At 40.7% G+C, this 18,420-nt stretch overlaps 2 protein-coding genes across 3 annotated transcripts; both read left to right on the plus strand.

The window, feature by feature from the left end:
* The first annotated feature begins 92 nt into the window (after positions 1–92).
* On the plus strand, positions 93–11,783 carry LOC117247399 (upstream-binding factor 1-like protein 1). 2 transcript variants are annotated; one of them, XM_033611941.2, is made up of 16 exons: positions 93–460; positions 616–791; positions 2,324–2,401; positions 2,692–2,847; positions 2,933–2,997; positions 3,094–3,172; positions 3,340–3,392; positions 6,616–6,757; positions 6,870–6,911; positions 6,994–7,062; positions 7,284–7,336; positions 7,432–7,621; positions 7,716–7,763; positions 7,852–7,932; positions 9,431–9,505; positions 9,589–11,783. In XM_033611941.2, exons 1-16 carry the CDS (start codon positions 427–429, stop codon positions 9,640–9,642), a joined length of 1,395 nt encoding a protein of 464 aa, XP_033467832.1. In that variant the 5' UTR covers positions 93–426; the 3' UTR covers positions 9,643–11,783. The 2 variants fall into 2 exon arrangements, with proteins under 2 accessions (XP_033467832.1, XP_033467833.1); XM_033611942.2 differs by having other exon boundaries at positions 3,343–3,392.
* A 124-nt stretch (positions 11,784–11,907) lies between these two features.
* atxn7l3b (ataxin 7 like 3b) lies at positions 11,908–17,336 on the plus strand. Its single transcript, XM_033611943.2, has 9 exons — positions 11,908–12,061; positions 12,558–12,606; positions 12,728–12,852; positions 12,928–13,060; positions 13,504–13,675; positions 14,141–14,241; positions 14,359–14,381; positions 14,540–14,585; positions 16,355–17,336. The coding sequence occupies exons 3-9, from the start codon at positions 12,802–12,804 to the stop codon at positions 16,432–16,434; spliced, it is 606 nt and encodes a 201-aa protein (XP_033467834.2). The 5' UTR covers positions 11,908–12,061; positions 12,558–12,606; positions 12,728–12,801; the 3' UTR covers positions 16,435–17,336.
* Positions 17,337–18,420: the final 1,084 nt, after the last annotated feature.

Below are 18,420 nucleotides of genomic sequence, written 5' to 3' on the forward strand. Positions count from 1 at the left end.
AGAAGAAAAAGAAGAAGCCTATTGGTTGCTTTCCGGCTGTTTTGTGTGACGTTTTTTTCTCATTCCTGATTGGTCACTTTATCAGCAAGGCTCCACCTAGCATATACAGTGAAGCACGCAGCATCTTGGCTGCTAAAAAACACAACCTGTGAAAGTGTTTCTCCGGAGCTCCTTGTGGTGTTTTTGTTCAGCTAATAAGTGTAACGGCAATAACAACAGTTAATACATTTATCCGTGAGTGTAAAATCGCGAGTTTCTGGCTAATTTTTCTAACGAAACTAGGCTTTATAGGTTAGCCGACAAGCTAATTTGTAGAGTTTCCGGGAGTCACATGGAGTAGAGATATGTAGCGACATGTAGTTCTGCCCTGTTTGCATCCAGCTAACATATCAACAGACTGTTTTAGGAGACACGTTTATCGGAAAAATGGGTGGTAGTGGAGCTGAGACTGAAGACACTGGTGGGTATAATTAAATACACGCTTTCCATAATGAATTAAATTAAAAGATAACTAAAAAGTACCTGTGGTTTCTTTTGCAAGGTGACATGCTTATCAGTCTGTTTTGTTAATACTGGTGACTGACTGTATTTTCTGTCCCTGTCCTGTGACAACAGAATGGACCAAGGCAAACCTCCAGAAGCTTCTTGCTGCTATAAAAACCAACATCCCTGACCGTGAGAGAATGACTGCATACCCCAAAGGACTGAAGAGTGTCAACTGGGATATGGTGGCTTTTCCTCCTTTCTCTCCTAAAGCATGTCAAGAAAAGTGGATGCAGATTTTCCAGAAGGTGAATCACAGTTAACAAAAACAATTTCATTCATATCACATAATATACTTATGCAGATGGAGTTGCCCGGTTCTCATAGACATGTAGATGATCAGATCTTAATGCCAACAGCTTGTCTTGATGTGTAGGTCTGAACCTTTTTGCCACATTACCTCCCTTGAGTTTCCTGTATCATCACAATAGTGAAGCCCCTTTCATTTGGTACCATACTAATATGTTATATATAAGAGATTTTAGGGTCTGAGCTTGAAGTGAATTTGAAGAACCAAATCATTATCTTGCCACAGAGTAAATTTCAATAAAGGCTTGAAATGTAAATAAACGTATTATTGCACATTGGTAGTTGTGAATGAGGTGTTAGAAGGGTATTACTTTTAGGTTTGCATCAGCGGCGAATGCTTACATTTTGATAGGGCGGCACAGTTAATCGAAATATCATCAAACTTGCAATTTGGCAAGGTGCAATATCCAAATGGTAGGAGATGCAATTTTTTGATAAAAGGTAAAATGTCTCACAATATACCAGTACAAATTAAGCATTGTGGTGCTACACAGATGCTCCAGCCTACAAATTATATTACAGATGTAAAGAAACACACTTGTTTGGTACAGATCCAGCAAAAATCGCATCATCATCATTTTTATTTCTGTATCAGTGAAGACAAAATGCAAAACTCACCATCCCTAAAATAAAATGGCAACTCATATGCCAGTGGTAGCATCTGTCAAAATAATATCAATATGGTCATTACATATAATCTTTTTTTTTTTTTTATGTCATGCACCCATATATTTTGATACAGTATTTTTTTTATATATCCCTGAAGGGACATTTTCCTTTCCACTTGGTCTTGCTCAAGGACACTTAAGAAGTGCAGGATCTTGAGTCTGGATCCTCAGATGAAGTGTTTGCAGGTTTGAAAAAAAATCTTAAAATGTCTTTAATTTAATTTCATAACATTTGGCCTTTATAATAAATAATAAATAGTTTTAAATTTGAGTTTGTGAGGTCTTCATTGCCACAAACAAAAAGATCTAATTTCATTCTTATAATCTTATTAAATTATCTTTTGGTCAAAATGAGTCAAGCTGCAATGTGTGAAAGGCCACATCTCTAATGTTACAAATCTTTAAACCTCCCACTGAACCTCATATTGCCTCTTTTTACTTAAACTTGCACTTAAATGTTGGCAAAATGTAGATTAACCTAACTCACTTTATTAACCATATTCCTACATGAAACCTACCTCTGCATGGGACCACATATTTGCTGCCTACCTTTATATATACCCACGGTTATGGGAAGACTTACCTGCTCATTCTGTCCCCATTCAGTTAGTTTCTGTCCTTTTTTTTCTTGTCATGCCACCAACAGTGCACACTGTTTTTTATTGGGAAGTTTGGCAGGTTTTCTAAATTAACAAGACAGCTAATTTAAAAGATTTTCTTCCATAGAATAATTCAGTAAATCAAAATATTCTTTGAAGACAGTTTTGTTAGTTGAGTGTAAAATCCTTGTTGTTCTTGCTCAGATGCGCAAAATTCGGACCCTCACAGAGCTCATCGATGAAGCTGAAGGTGTCGTTTCCGATCCTGTTCCGAACAGTAAGGTAAGCACAGCATTTATTAAATACAAAATTACTCAGTGCGTGTTATTTTGAAGAAACAATGTAGGTGACTGTGTTGTCTTATACAAATATCCTCCAGTACAATCATGACTCATCAGTCTTGACACGTCTGTTGCACAGTGTTATGAATATTGTTTTGTTGATTATGCGTCCACTCTGTGGAGTGCTCACCTGCACCACAGATAAAGACAGAAATCAGGATGTTTTGCACATTTAAAGTCCAAAAACACCAAATGTTTCATGCTGTGAGTTAACGGTAATCTTTCCTACAGATCCACCCGGAGCTCCCGAAGAGACCTGGCCCTCCAAATTCTATCTTTTATGAGGAGAACTGGGCCAAGTTTCACGAGAAGCACCCAAATATGTCCCGCAAAAAGTTGTTCAAGCGCATATTAAAAAAATACCAGGCACTCCCAGATGAAGAGAAGGTACAGTCAGTGAAATACTTCTTCTTCTGATGTGATGTTGGATGTGGCCTCAGATTTTAAATGTTGAATATCTGTCATTTTTCAGGCTCAATATGTGGATAAATTTAAGGTTGCTAAAGAGGAATACCATAGAAGGATGTTGGAGTTCAGGTTGTTAATTAACACACATATTGCACCATATCAACACGTGATTCGGCCCAGACTGCTCGATTAACTTTAGTGTCAAACTAATTCTTTGTCTTTCAGTAAACATTATGCAGAAGATCCCAAGCATAAGTACAAGAAACACACGAAGAGGAAGAGAGTCACTGAAGACGCTCCAGATGTAAGTGACTGTCCACCTATTATAAAATATTCCTATCATTTATTGCAGTTCATATGATAGCCTAGTAGTTGTTTGGAAGGGCACACATTTGATTGCACTTATATAAAACTGCTGTTAAGGTTCTAATTAATTACCGTCAAACTGATGTGTGGCCTCTCGTGTTATAGCAGGATAAACAGGAATCTAACGCTGCAAGTGACCTGCCTCCCAAGCCTCCTTTGTAAGATACACACACACAAACACCACAGTGACAGTAAATTCAATTGAAGTTGTTTTGCTTTGCTATATGTTCATACATGTTGCATCTTTTTAAACTATTATCATATTTACTCTGTGTAGAGTGGAGGAAGATGGAATTTGAGCCCTCAGTTCAAAAAGTGCTGAAAGCAAAGAGCTTTTTTTAGAGGGTGACTTTGATGTTTTCAACCTGAACCCTAAATGCCCATGTTTTTGTGTCTCAGTGACTAATGGAGATAACATTTTTTGAAACTGGTCCTGTATTGAGTGAGAGGGCTTCAGCCAGCAGCAGTGAAAAAGGCTGCAGTGTAACCACTTGAGGCAATTTTTAGGGATGCACCGAAATGAAAATTTGTGGCCGAAGCCGAATATTATTAAACGCTTGGCCGAATACCGAGTACTGAATACCGAATATCATTGTTTAGTTTTTCATTAGTTTTTGCAGATGAACCCCCTCCAGATTAGTGTTGTCACGGTACCAAAATTGGGACCCACTGTGTGATACCAATGAAAATATCATGGTTCTGAGTAGTATCACGATACCACAGCGAAAATGAGGCAGATGTGCCTTTTGTCATTTATGAAAAGATAAATCACTTTTCTATAATACATCAATGATATTTCAATGGAATAAATTACTTATTGACTTATTCATACTTCAAAAACAGCATCAATAAGTGATGAACATAGGGGGGATCAAAATAAAATAAATAAATAAAATAAGAATCAACCAGCCACCCTCCTCCCCTGACAGTCCCTTCATAAGTAATGTAAGTTTAACAGTCCCTAAAGTGCAGTGAGGTTTGTGGGCCGTTACTGCCGGAAAGAGAGAAATGTGAAAGGCTCGTTTGTCCTCTGACACATCACATACCTGTGTTCAGCTGGCTCGGCTGTTCAGGTACTTCTGGGCAGTCATGACGCCAAGAAGAGGATATTATTGGAGCCGACTTCTCCGTCGCGGTAAGCCGATGGCCACCGTATTTGACAGGAATACATTACTGTCGGTGTCTGTGACCCCCGTTCAACCCACAATCGGTGGGATTCGCCTTTCGTTTCTGCTGGTGGTTGAAATCTGTAGGCTGCTCGCACAGCGTGCTGAATGATTTAAGCCTATTTTGCTCGCTCAAAACTATTTTTAGTCGCAAATGCGAGTGCGGTGACGGACGGATCGTCACACTGCCGACATTTTACTCCGCCCGTCACGGCACGCCGTTTGATTGCGTTATCAAAACGCCGCTATTATTCGGCCTTGCTTTTAACTTATTCCACCAAATACCGAATGTGTGTTTTTTTGCAATATTCGGCTGAATATATTCGGTTACCGAATATTCAGTGCATCCCTAGCAATTTTGCACTCTCAGTTTTCATTAAAAGCACTTTTTGCCACTGACAGGCTCAGATTGTTATTACAAGTGTCTGACAACTTTATGGAAAGGATCCCTACAGCAATAGACCTTCTTGTTAAAGACTAAGATCTCCTTTTTTAAACCAGGAACAGCCTTAAAAGTGACTCCATTTAAATGAGGGTTTATTTCAACAAAGTAAAACAGTAAAAAGACGAACCAAGACAGTTTGTGCGAGCTTTATTTTGTTTCTATCAACTTTGAATGAAGGGTTTTTTACAGTGAGAAAAAATGACTGATATTTAACTGGTGTGATTGGCAGTACACATCTTGGGGCTGTTTCTGGTTAAACAAACATCAATTTAAATCAAGTTTTTCTATGTAGCAAATGTAAGTTGACCAAAGTGCTGTGCAAATAAAAATAATGACACACAAATATATAGCAATATAACATATACACAAATATAAAACATAATGACACTGGTAAGAACTGCTGTCTCTTTTCCTGGCACCAGTGAGAAGTCTCACTGCAGCATCTTGCACCAGCTGCAGGCGAGACGACGATGATGAAGGATCCTACTCTTCAACAAAAAGGTCTATCTCTGTAGGGATCCTTTCCATAATGTTGTCAGACGCTAGAATAACAATCTGAGCCTGTCAGTGACTAAAACAAGCCCTTTCAGGGGATGTAAAGTGAAGGTGCTATTGGTTACATTTAGGGTTGGGTCGGTTCTCGGTAATACCGATTTGGTTCGGTACTCCGTCTTGGACCGTTTTTTTTTTTTTCTTTTTTTTGAGACCAAACATACGCGGAGGTCCGCCTGGACTAAAAGCGGACGTCTGCAAGCCCTGTGTGCGCAAAGCTCAGATTTTACACCCGCAGACTCCGCTCCGCGCACCAGTGTCACACAAAAGATTGCTCGGCATGTATTTTACACACCGCAGGGATTTTTCACGGACATTTTTACAGGAAACTACAACGCGGAAGTGCGCTCGACTATGGAAGCCCGAATGACTGCGGATATTCCTCGCAGAGTCCGCTCTGCTTATAGTACGCCCGAGTCTGTGAGCACCGTGTCTGCCTCTTCACCAAGCGCACAGCGAGCAGGAGAGAGAGGGGGATGGGGGTGGGGCGGGGACTGAGCTAGGGGGTGCGAGTGTGCATGCGCCGAGGCCTCTACTGTAGCCTGGAGTTTGTTTAACAGTGACGGGGAGTCGATAATGGCGCACAGTTTAGAGAATGCACCAGTATGGCAACACTTTGGCTTTGAGCCAGACGAAGGAGGCAATCCTTGTTTGCACTGATTGAGTAAGCTGCAAAATTTATTTGTAAGGAATAAAAGAAACAACGTGTTACTGTCACTCTGTTGTCCCATGGTCGTTTTTTATTTTAAATGAGTCAGTTGCACCCCCAAGTGGCGAAAATACGGTATTACCGACTTGATACGGTTTTTCACAAAAACCGGATCGCCGTAAACCCAAAATGTGATGTACTCATGTGAGGACACAGGGTCTCAGGAGGATATAGAATAGAAACATTACAACAAAGATATGAAAAAGATACCTTTAAAAAGATACTATATAGTAACAGATATGTACAATGTAGCTATTTCAGAATAAGACAGGTGCAGTTTTAAGTTTGGTGTGCAAGAATATGAATCAGGGGTGATTAGATTGAAGAAGCCCTTTGAGGACACAGCAAAACTTACCAGACCATATATACACTTAATTTGATAATAGTTTTTAACCACCTTTTTTGTCTTATCCTTCGGTAAATGGATGAAACCAACTTATACTAACAAGGATGCAAGCAGGTGATTCACTGGCAGCTAAGCCATGTTGGGTGTGTGTCTTTGTTTTTAGCAATGGCTATAATCTTTTCTGCAAAGAGCAACGTGCATCCACGACGGGGTTCTCTGGAAATAACTATGTGAGCATGTGGGCCCAACGCTGGCGAGATTTGACTGAGCAACAGAAGGACGAGTACACGACACGCTGCAAAGAGGTATCGACACTCACAAACTGTTTCATAAAGACAGTGCTATTAAAGATTGGTGTGCTGGGTTACAGCAGAAGTCAGTGGAATCTGAAAAACACACTTTGCTTAAAATTTTCAGTTGCAGAGACAGTACTCGGCCCAGCTGTCAGATTATCTGAACGTAAGTCACTTACAAGACTACAGACGCAGTGTTGAGATGATGCTGTCAGACTCTGTGTGACAATGTTGTTTATGTTCCTCAGAAATTTGATGAGCAAAAGCAGCAGCAGATCTTAGATGAGAATGGCCTCAAAGCACCTAAAATGCAGAGGGTGAGAAGTCATTTTACAGCTGTGTTTAGCACTTGGTCGAATAGTTTGCCAACAGATTTGGAGAACTGTTTTTTTTTTATTGATTGAACCTTTTTGTTCGCTTTTCTAGCCATCAGTTGTTCATTCTCTTCTATGCCTCATAAATGGAACAGCTTATACTCAGTGGACTCACTTAAAAAAACCGACATCTTCTACAAATACATTTTGTCATTTATACGCAGGGCACAAGAAAAAGGACAAAAGATCTTCCTGGCGAGCCCAAGAAACCCTCTCAGTGAGCATGACAGTCAAACATTTGTTTATTCGAGATAACTAGAATAATCAAAACCAATCACATCCTAAACTTGTGACTTTTTTCTTCACTTGCAGATGCGGTAATGCAGTTTTCTTTCAAACTCAGATGGAACATCTGAAGGATAAAATCCCAAACTCGAGGGAGCGCTTCACCAAGGTCAGCCAATTGTGGCATGGCCTTTCCGATAAGGACAAGGAGCACTACAAACAGGAAGTACATAAAAACATTCAGAAATATAAGATGGAGCTCCGGAAGTGGTTTAAGGTATAAAGAATCCTCTCCTTTTTTAATTCTAAACATCTTTTATAACTTTAAAGTGGAAGGTCATTTAAAATGTGTCCCCTTTTTCATTCTTCAGACACTGACGGCAACAGAGCAGGCAGCATATCGGAAGCATAACAGCAGTGTAAGCGCTTGCACAACTTCACAGACCCATTTGTTTCTTTCCTGTTTTCTTTCTTTTTCAAAGATTTATAGTCTGTTTAACTTTGCAGAAATTGAAGTTCCTTGATGTCAAACCAACAGAAGATGATGATGACAGAGAAGGAGCATGTGTTGCTGTGCACAGACCATCAGTAAGTAGAAGTGTCGATACAACAAACATGAAGTAATAAATTGCTCTTCATGACTGTAGTGCAAAACTCTCTGACAGTACAGGCTGTCTTAAGCCTGGTTCTACCAGGCACAACTGCAGCACGCTCTGGCTACGACTCTGTTTTTGTTCCGTCCTCTGCCATGTGTCACATCACACCAGGAGCAAAAACCGTACTAATGAACCTTCCTTAATATAGGCCCATATTTTATCTACAAGCGCACGTAAGCGAGCTGCCTGCTAAGCAACCTCAACAAGCGTTGTATAGCCTGTTTACCTGAGGTCCTGAGAGCACAGCTGATCATCTTCTAGGAGCTGTTTATAAGTGTGTAGGCCTATCGTCTGTGGGACAGGTGTAAAGCTCTGGGTAGCCCTGCACTAACATGATCAACTTTTCTATATTTATCAGACTGAATATTTACAGAAGAAGGGAAAGATATCTGTCAGCTGTGATTGGTTTGTAACGTGACTCCTGTCTGACTGCTGAGCGTGGCCAGTAAAGTGCAAGTAAAAGACAGAATAAAACAAAACCGTGCCACCAGAGCCTGTAACGCCTACCGCCAGAAATCTGGGAGTAATATTTGACTCTGTCCTAACCGTCCATCCACATATCAATAAAGTTGTCCAATCCTGCTTCATGCAAATGAGAACCATCTCCAGAGTCAAATCGCACACATCACACAAATTTTTTCCAGACTTGATTACGGTAACTCGCTCCTCTCTGGCATCAACCAAGTCACTGTCCCTCCTCCAGCTAGTTCAGTGTGTCGCAGCCGACAACAGACGACATTACATCATCCTTATCCTGGTTTCTCTTCACTGGCTCCCCGTGTGTTTTAGAATTTGTTATATGATTTAACTGATCACTTAAAGTTCGGCTGGGTCTGGCCCCAGGCTACATGGCAGAAATGTTGACCCTATACGAGCCAGTTCACAGCGTGACAGTGTGTATGAGTTTTGAAACCATTTCAAATACTCCGAATCAGTATGTATCGATAAACTGATATTTTTGAGTACACAGGTATCTATATTTACATTTATAGGTATATTTACAGGATGTTTACTTTGAAAATTGACTGTATGCTGCCATTCCACTTCCTGCCTGGCTCGATATGCTCTGTGCAACTGTGTTGCGACTCCATCAGATAAAGACTAGACGCTTATTTTAAGCAGAGCGGAGGGCACTATGTGGTGGAGTCACAAGCGTTGTATAGAGTGGCTGCGATCAGCTCAGGCGCCCTCGTCACAGCCAGAACACGTCACAGCCACGCTCGGTGGCATCCAGGGGTTATAGTGAAGTTTAAAGTAAATTTACTTCATCTGAATAGTTAGTTTGAATAGTTTTGGTTAATTGTGTAATTTATGTCCAGAAAGAATAATAATTGGGAATAATATGATATAATTCATAGAATAAAAAAGTTTTATACACTGCGCTCAGATTTAAAAAGCTCTATATTCAGAACACATTGTTTGTCCCGCAGGATTCAGAGGATGAAGACATTGAGTACATCAGCAGTAGCAGCAGTGATGAAGAGGAGGATTTTACCAAATTTGAGGTTTGAACTCTAAAATATATTTTGTAGTTTTGTATTTAATTTTGCAACTCCGGGTGTAATAAATATGAACTGTTGATCTACAGATCCAGGAGCTGGAGGAAGACGATGACGATGTCATCATGTTTAAGGTGTATTAGATGGTGATGAGATGGACCACAGTTCACCACACATCAAATCCAGAGCTGGACTCTTCCAACTTCCCGATGCTCTGTACACTGGATCACATCTGAGATGATGGACAGTTGCTCCGGTGACTGACTTTAATGCCACATTGTTCGGTGGCCATGTTGCCTGGAAGGTTTCTATCACCAGTGCTGTTGCACATTGTGCCATCATCAAGATTACAAAGTGCCCGAGGACCCCAGTTTTAACATGTGTTATGTCATCTTCTGTTGTGTTTACATGCTGCGTATCCTCTAATAAGTTTAAACTACCACAGAGTAAACAACCTACTTTTGAAAACTGTTTACGCTTCACACAGATATGGTGGTAAAAGTGGGAGCGTATTAGGGGCCTAGCAGCCTAATTTTGCCCACAAGTACTTTAAAGGTCCAGTGTGTAGGATTTAAGGGGATATATTTGCAGAAATACAATATAATATGTTTTTGTTTGGGGCGTTGCTGGCTTAGTGGTAGAGCAGGCGCCCCATGTACAAGGCTGTTGCCGCAGTGGCCCGGGTTCGAGTCCAGCCTGTGGCCCCTTGCTGTTTTTGTTTACCCAAAAATAAGAATCGTCATGTTTGCATTACCACAAAATGAGCCATTTATATCTACATAGGGAGCGGGTCCTTGTCCACAGAGTCAGCCATGTTGCACCACCATGTTTCTACAGTAGCCAAGAATGGACAAACCAGCACTGGCTCTAGAGAGGGCCATTAGCGTTTTCAAACTGTAGTTAGCAGCCCCTCTGTGACAAGCCGAACAGCGTTGGAAAAGACCGATTTTCAATGTGAAACTTTTATTCAGTGTTTTTTGTGGTTTAAATCCCTGAGTCAGTTTGTTGCGGAGAGGAAGAGACCTCTGCGGATAGGTCGGTTTCCAGGTAAAACCTCCTGAATGTATGGATGTTAAGTTATCAGTGATAAAAGGGGAGCACAGATTAGCAAGTGCTGGGCTAGTGGCATGTCTGCAACAAGCCGAACAGCATTAAAGAAACACTGATTTGTAGCGTGAAACTGCTTTAGTCAGTGTTTTTACTCATTTAAATAACCAGGGGTCTCATTTATAAAAGTGCAAAGGATTTATACTAAAAATGTACGTACAGACAAAAGCCAAAAATGGCATGCGCCAAAAAAAACAATTTCTACAATCAGCCTTCCAACTCACCATCTACGTCACTGATTTCCCATCTCCAAAATGTTCGTAAGCATGGGTTACAGTTTCTCCCATCAAGTCTGTTATTATAGATCATAACTTTTGTGTGGGAAGCGGCAATGTTTATAAATGAGGCCCCTGATCCATTTGTTTAGAAGAGGATGAGACCTCTGCAGATATTTAGGCTCCCAGTAAAAAAAAAAACAACTCTAGACAATGAACACTCAAGGAATTTTAACCAGGAGAAATTTCAGCTGGTTGCAATTCGCAATCCTCACCACTAGATGTCACTAAATCCTACGCACTGCTCCTTTAATCTGACCCTCACCACAACAAAATTCAGCTACTGAAAAAAAGGTGAGTACACATAAGCAGGTGCTGGGCTAGCAGCGCATCTGCAACAAGCCGAACAGCTTCGAAGAAATGCTGATATGTGGCGTTAACCTGCTGTAGTCAGTGTTTTTACTAACTTAACTAACCTTGAGTGTTTGTTTTGGAGAGGAAGAGACCTCTGCGGATTTTTCAGCCTCCATAAAAACCTCTTGAAGAAGGAACACTGAACAAATTTTAAATTTCAGCTGGTTGCAATTCGCAATTTTCACCACTAGGTGCCACTAAAGCCCACACACTGCTCCTTTAATCTGATCTTTACCACAACAAATAACATCAAAGTAGTGTAGAAATTATGACACTGATTGTACCATTGCTGAGCTATTTTTACTCCTACCTCTACTTTTAAATAATGACAAGTATGGATATTATTTTAGAGAGAAAGCACGACCAGGGGTTTACTTTCTGATTGTCTTATTTAAGTTCGATGTTGTCAGAATTAGTTGTTTTTGTTATAATTGTGTGGAAAAAAAACCCAAAAGAATATACTGAGGCAATCATTGTTCTTTTATGTTGTTGTTTGTGAATCCCAGAAAAGAGATATTTCCAATAAACATGCTGTGATTCGTCCTGGATTCCCTGGTGCTGTGAAGCTCAAATAACAAGGCACAAACCAGACTGAGTTCAAAAAAATGTGTGGTTTATAATGAGTACTAGAAAGCGGAACAAAAGGCCAATTTAACCCCTAAATGATCCGAGGTAACACGCAGTCACATGCTGGCCTGGATGAGGAGCAGACTGGGAAAAGCCCCGGCAGTGCTGCAAAGGAGCCGCTCGGTGGTGGAAACTCGTGTAGCGATCGATTGCTACTGTCTGATCTCTGTGATGTAAAGATGGATGCCTGCCGAAATAGGTAAATAAACACAATTAGGGAATTTGCGTGGCTGTGATTGCTGTATTTAACGTGGATAGGGTTTATTACGAGACAGAAGCGTCGTTTGGAGTAATTTTGTGTTTACACGGGGAGCTGAGAGGCGCAAACAGCCGCAGTGCAGCAGCGGTGCTGGGTCCGGGGACGAGCCTCGCTGTGGTCAAATGTAATTCCTCAGCAGCAAAACCATTCAGACAGATACTGATGTGTTTGTGTGTTTCTGTTCGCTCTGCCTCGTGTGTTACATTTGACATGTTTAGCTGGTAGCTGGTAGCTGCTGCTGACCTGGAGGATACCGCCTCAGCTGTAACCTCTTGGCATGTTCAGATCCTGCAGCCTATTCATAGCCACGCTCTTTGTTTTCCCTCACCAAGCTCTGGGCTAAGCTACCTTCATCACACAGGCTGTTGTGTTTGTCTATTTGTCTGCAGTGCTCACACCACCAACGCTGAGTTACCCTGTCTTGTGTTATTCGCAGGTTATAAACGTGGGAAGTGAAGTCCCTTGGCAGTGTTTAACGTGCAGTTGTAAGTAGCTGCATCACATCCAAACACGTCAAACGTTGCCCATGCACTGATTTACACTCAGGGGGTTTTAATGCCACTGTGCTGCTACTAACTGTGTCTTTGCCTCCTCCTGCTGCTGCAGCCCCTGTTTTGGCCAATGCTTGCTGCGCTACAGCATGACCACAGCAGTGTCGGCTCATCTGGTAGTTCTGGCAAATGAAAATGGAGGAGGTTTCAATGTCCAGCCTGGACAACAGCAAGCTGGAGGTACAGTAGAGCTGGGGGATGCACATCTACAGGATGCAAACACACAGTGGTCTGACTTGTGTGTGTGTTTCACAGGGCCTAGCTCAGGACATCCTGTCTGACCTGGTGGAGGATGCATGCCTGGGTCTTTGCTTCGAGGTCCACCGGGCCGTCAAGCAGGGCTATTTTTTCCTGGATGACACGGACCAAGAAAGCATGAGGGACTTTGGTGAGCACTAAGTCTCCTTAGTGACATAAATAAGGGTAGTGAGCAGTTCTGGTGCATATTAAAGGTCCAGTGTGAAGGATTTAGGGGCATCTATTGGCAGAAATTATATATAATATTCATAACTAAAACTTTTGTCAGCTATAATCACCTGGAAAAAAAAGAATCAATGTGTTTTTGGTACCTTAAAATGAGGCGTTTATAGCTACATATGGAGCGGGTCCTCTTCCACAGAGTCTGCCATGTTATTCTACAGTAGCCCAGAACGGACAAATCAAACACTGGCTCTAGATCGGGCCATTTGTGTTTTCACGCCGGCCACCGTTGTTCTACACGCTCCTATGTAGCACACCTTTAATGACACAAAAAAAATTCTTATTCTTGTTTGAGTTTCATGTAACTTTATCACAAAGGAGAGCTGTTTATGTCTTGCCTTGAATTTCCAGAAATTGTGGACCAGCCAGGATTGGATGTGTTCGGCCAGGTGTACAACCAGTGGAAAAACAAAGAGTGTGTGTGTCCCAACTGCAGCCGAAGCATTGCCGCCTCACGCTTCGCCCCGCATCTGGAGAAATGCCTGGGGATGGGACGCAACAGCAGCCGCATCGCCAACCGCAGGTATGAGAGTAGAATCGAATCAAATCAAGTTTAGTGACATAGCACAAATATAGAAAACAAATGGAGTCAACCAAAGTGCTTTACAGTTAAAAGAGAGCAGGACACAAATTAAAATTGTAAAGAGGCACAATATCAATAAATGACAGTGGTGAATACAGGACAATATCATAATACCTACACACCTCTTCCTTTGTCCTGTAGCCTCAGTGAAATTCAACCTTCCCTTATGAGTGTGAAACTTAAGATATGATAGTGCACATGTACCATATTCATGTCATCACACTTTCTATCTCACACAGTGGAGGATTAATGCGCCCTCTCTGTATGTTTCACCAAACAGAACGATACGAAACATTATAAAATGGTTTCGGGTCAGACCGTGTTTGTTTTATAATGGGACTGTTTGCAGTGAGTAATGCTGAGTCATTGTGTGTGTGTCATGCTTTATTCTTCCCTCTTTTACAGAATAGTCACCGGTAACAACACCAACAACAAGTCAGAGAGCGACCAAGAGGATAACGACGACGTCAACGATAATGACTGGTCTTACGGGGCAGAAAAGAAAGGTGATGTACTGGTGCTACTTTTCACCTCTGTTTGTAGTTATACTGAGGGCTGATTGTCAATGTGATCGTCTAAGGTTTTGATGTTTAAATCTAAAATGTATTGTCTTTCTTTTACAGCCAAGAAAAGGAAATCTGATAAGGTGCTTTTATTTTCCCTTATTATTAATGCAACAATCTCATGGAGCATTACACTGTTTTATTATTCACAACATTAACTAATTTAGATAAATGCATAAATATTTACTTATTATTCCTGATTTGTCAGCTCAATCTTGATATTTTTCTTTTTCCGACTCAGAATCCAAACTCACCCAGAAGATCCAAATCATTCAAGCATAAGAGCAGTAAGTGGAAATCAAACCTTGAACTACTTCTCGATGTCTGCACATTCTACACTGAGTACTCATGCACTCTTGCTAAATGCAGAATTATACTTTAATTTTTTGAAGTTGGAGTAATCAAGTGAAACAGTAAATTAATGCCTTAATGAGGACCTTGGTTTATTCCTGTCAGTATTGTTTTGAATCTGTCTCTTGGCGATGCCTCCATCATGTCAGCATTGTTCAGAGAAATAATGACATTAAACCAATACTTATTTAAAGGGACAGTTCACCCCCCAATCTAAAATATATAATCCTCCTCTTACCTGTAGTGCCGTTTATCAATCAAGATTGTTTTGGTGTGAGTTGCAGAGTGTTGGAGATATCAGCTGTAGAGATGTCTGCCTTCTCTCCAATATAATGGAACTAGATGGCACTCAGCTTGTGGTGCTCAAAGTGGCCAAAAAATACATTTGAAAAACTCAACAGCAACGTCTCTTTCCAGAAATCATGACCTGGTTACTCAAGATAATCCACAGACCTTGTTGCGAGCAATGTCATATAGGAACTATTTTCTTTATACAGCACTATGCCAACCAATTGTATCACTGCAGAGAGGCACGCATCTACTGCTAGCTCACCTAGCCCCTCTGAGCTAGCTAACGTTACAGCTAAGCCGAGGAGGATGTCATTAATATTTACATCTCATGCTGTAATGAGCACGAGCCTCTCGTCAATGAATAGATGCACGCTTCCTTCTGCGCAGTGATATGTGTTTTGGGTACAGTTCGGTAGTAAGAAAATAGCATGAAACTGCTCACAACAAGGTCTGTGGATTATCTTAAAGAATTATTATGTTATTTCATTATAAAAATGATTACACTGCACCACACTGGATCAATAAACGCTCCCGCTGGTGGATGATGTAATGCAAGTAACTTGTTGGAAAATCAATATGGTGGCCGGCTGGTAACAAACAATCTCATTATACAGTTAAACATTAAACTAAAATATGTTTTTGAAAACATTATAGGTGAGAAATAAGCAGTGCGGTAAAAGTATCTTGGTTCATATTTGATTAGTACTGCTTAGTTTTACTGTTGGAGTGTTGTAGTGTTCAACCTCCATTTTTTCAATATGGCACCAACTTCCTGTTCACGAATTCTCCTATTACAGCCAAACAGTGCACTAACATATGTTTCTGAAGACATTTTAGATGAAAAACAGCCAATACAGGAGCAGAATCTTGTTTTATATTTCATCAGCACTGCCTGGTTTTACAGTTTGATCTGAGTTTGAAAGAGAGACAGAGGGATCCACTTCTGTACTCTGTGTCTCCGTGGTGGCGGGCATACAAGTTTGAGGAAGTACAATTTGTGGTTTGAGCATCAGCCCCTGTAGCAAGTTGAGCAGGGAGATCTGGGTGCTGGCAAGTTGGAGGGAAGTTTAACACAGTTCATTTATACTTAGTATCCATATTGTTATGATACAAAGCTGGTTGAAAATCAGCAACATATCTCTTTAAGTAACTTTTCAGGGGGGTTTTTGCGCTTTGAGCACCACAAGCTGAGTGCCATCTAGTTCCATTATATTCAAGAGAAGGCAGACACCTCTACAGCTGATATCTCCAACACTTGGCAACTCACACCAAAACAGTCTAGACTGATAAATAGCACTACTGGTAAGAGGAAAAATATACATTTTTGACTTTGGGGTGAACTGTCCCTTTAAATTACTGTCAGTATCTGGTATGAGTGAAGGAATGACCTGCAGCCTCCTGTTTTTTCCCGCAGGCATGATGGGCCCTAGACGTCGCATGGACAACCAGGAGAGCCCGCGCATGCTGATGAAAGATGAGGCATTCCCTCAATGACACACTTGGCCACAAACACACATTCTCTTACCATGGTGTGTGCACACACACACACAGACGAGCGCACACACACAGGAAGACCAATAACACTTCACCCTTGGTTCTTTATGTTGTGAAATCAATGGACGTCGATGTTATAGGTGACATTCATGGCGTTTGCTGCTCTGCAGAAGCAGTTCAGACCTCCCACTGTATACTTGACAGATTTTTTTTTTTTGTTATCACAAAATCATCGTACTAACAGTCATTTAATTTTGTTTTTCGTTAATTTTGTATCAGAAGTTTTTTGCTGGAGTCCAAAATAATGAAGTTCACTGTAAAGGATTTCACCGCACAGAGGTAGAGTCTGGTGTCCCTCGCTCAGCAGCCGAGCAGAGGCGGCTGTGTGAGGAGCGGACGCGTGCACATACAATATGTCGTTTTGTTTTTAAATACAGAAATGATTAGGCAATAGGTGTACTTCTATTTCCTCACCTTTTGAAATCTCATTCTTTCAAAAATAATGTCAAAGACAATCATTACTAATGGTTCGTCTTTTATTTTCACATTTCACCGTCAGGCTCATAGTCGAATCACGATACAGTGTTTGAGAGACACGCACCTCTCAGTTTGTCATTCACCTGTGGAGATTTGTTTTAAACATGTTCAGTAAATGAAGCCCTAATTGTACAAGCAGGTATTTGCTGCAGAAAGCAGGTTTGTTTTTGTTTCATTTTTTTGGTGGATAGGTTGGCTTGTTTTCTAGCGTTCAAAAATGTCTTTGTATAATGTGTTTACATTGTAAAGGGTTACATATATCTTTGGTGTGATGTGATAGTGTAAATATTCCAATAGTTGAATTGCTGCTATCATGGCTCAGTTTGTTTCATCTGTCTAGCATAATAAATGATTTGTTACCTGTCGTTACGTCTCGTGTTAACTGAGGACTGAAAGGGGTTTTCATAGTAACCATGCTCAAGGACTTATAATTAAAGACTGAATGGCCAACAGGGGATGCTGTCGATCAAATGAAGAAATATAGAGATGTTCCGGTTTTGATTGTTTTAATACACCCATCATATGAGACATGACGTTTTGCTCTGTGAAAATTATTACTGTGATGTGACGTTATGGATCTTATTCATAGGAAACTGAGACACACTAAGCACAAAGTGTTCTGCACTGAGTTCCCACAACTGATAACTGCCAGGGGAGCCAAGTGTGCCGCCTTCAAGTGCTCCTCTTAAACACCGGCATCTGAGCTCTGATACATACGTGTGTTAATGCAGGCCTCAGGAAAATAATGCATCTACATTTCATATGTACAGAAGCCCTGAAAGGCAAGGTAAAAAAAAGGGCCATGACAGCCAAAATCTAAATGTATCTCCTACATAGGATATAAAATCTGGTACATACAAGATAAAATCTCTCACACAGGATGTCATGTGATGAACTTGGCCAACATGGCCTGGATTCTTTTATTTATTTATTTATTTATTTATTTTACCCTGCCTTTCTGGGCTTTCATATGTATGATTTATACAGTAATATTGAATGATTTGAGATATGCTTGTAAATTCGACAACCGATCCTTGAACAGCTACATGTGATGAAATTAGTGGTCAGAGGTGAAAGTGAATAGTCCAAAATAGGAGTTCAGACTTTTTTTAATCTCTAGCTCCCATGCCCAAACCGAAAAAAAAGCAGTTAAGGTCAGTAATGAAAGTACACAGATAGATACAAGATACTGTACTTTTGACTCCATTACATATATCTGACAGCTGTAGTTACTTTACAAATCATTGACACAAAATACGATCAACAAGTCAATTATGCTTTTTTATAGATTAAGCTACAGTATCTTGTTCAGTTGCTTACAAAGAAGTTAAAATTAGCTCCACCTTTATGAGCTGCAACGTTACAAGTAAGACTTACACAATGATGCATGAGGCTAATTATAATCTAATATGATTATTCTGAAATGGGGCATTCAGGGTACTTTTCCAA

The sequence above is a fragment of the Epinephelus lanceolatus genome, chromosome 21 (genome assembly GCF_041903045.1).
Source record: "Epinephelus lanceolatus isolate andai-2023 chromosome 21, ASM4190304v1, whole genome shotgun sequence".
Lineage (NCBI taxonomy): Eukaryota > Metazoa > Chordata > Actinopteri > Perciformes > Serranidae > Epinephelus > Epinephelus lanceolatus.

Bases quoted from the DNA above. Each gene is read 5' to 3' on its own strand.
- atxn7l3b (XM_033611943.2), top strand. From the start codon at position 12,802: ATGAAAATGGAGGAGGTTTCAATGTCCAGCCTGGACAACAGCAAGCTG. The intron at 12,853-12,927 runs GTACAGTAGAGC...TGTGTTTCACAG, and splicing joins TGGACAACAGCAAGCTGGAG to GGCCTAGCTCAGGACATCCT. The intron at 13,061-13,503 runs GTGAGCACTAAG...TTGAATTTCCAG, and splicing joins AGAAAGCATGAGGGACTTTG to AAATTGTGGACCAGCCAGGA.
- LOC117247399 (XM_033611941.2), top strand. From the start codon at position 427: ATGGGTGGTAGTGGAGCTGAGACTGAAGACACTG. The intron at 3,173-3,339 runs GTAAGTGACTGT...CTCGTGTTATAG, and splicing joins TCACTGAAGACGCTCCAGAT to CAGGATAAACAGGAATCTAA. The intron at 7,933-9,430 runs GTAAGTAGAAGT...TTTGTCCCGCAG, and splicing joins TTGCTGTGCACAGACCATCA to GATTCAGAGGATGAAGACAT.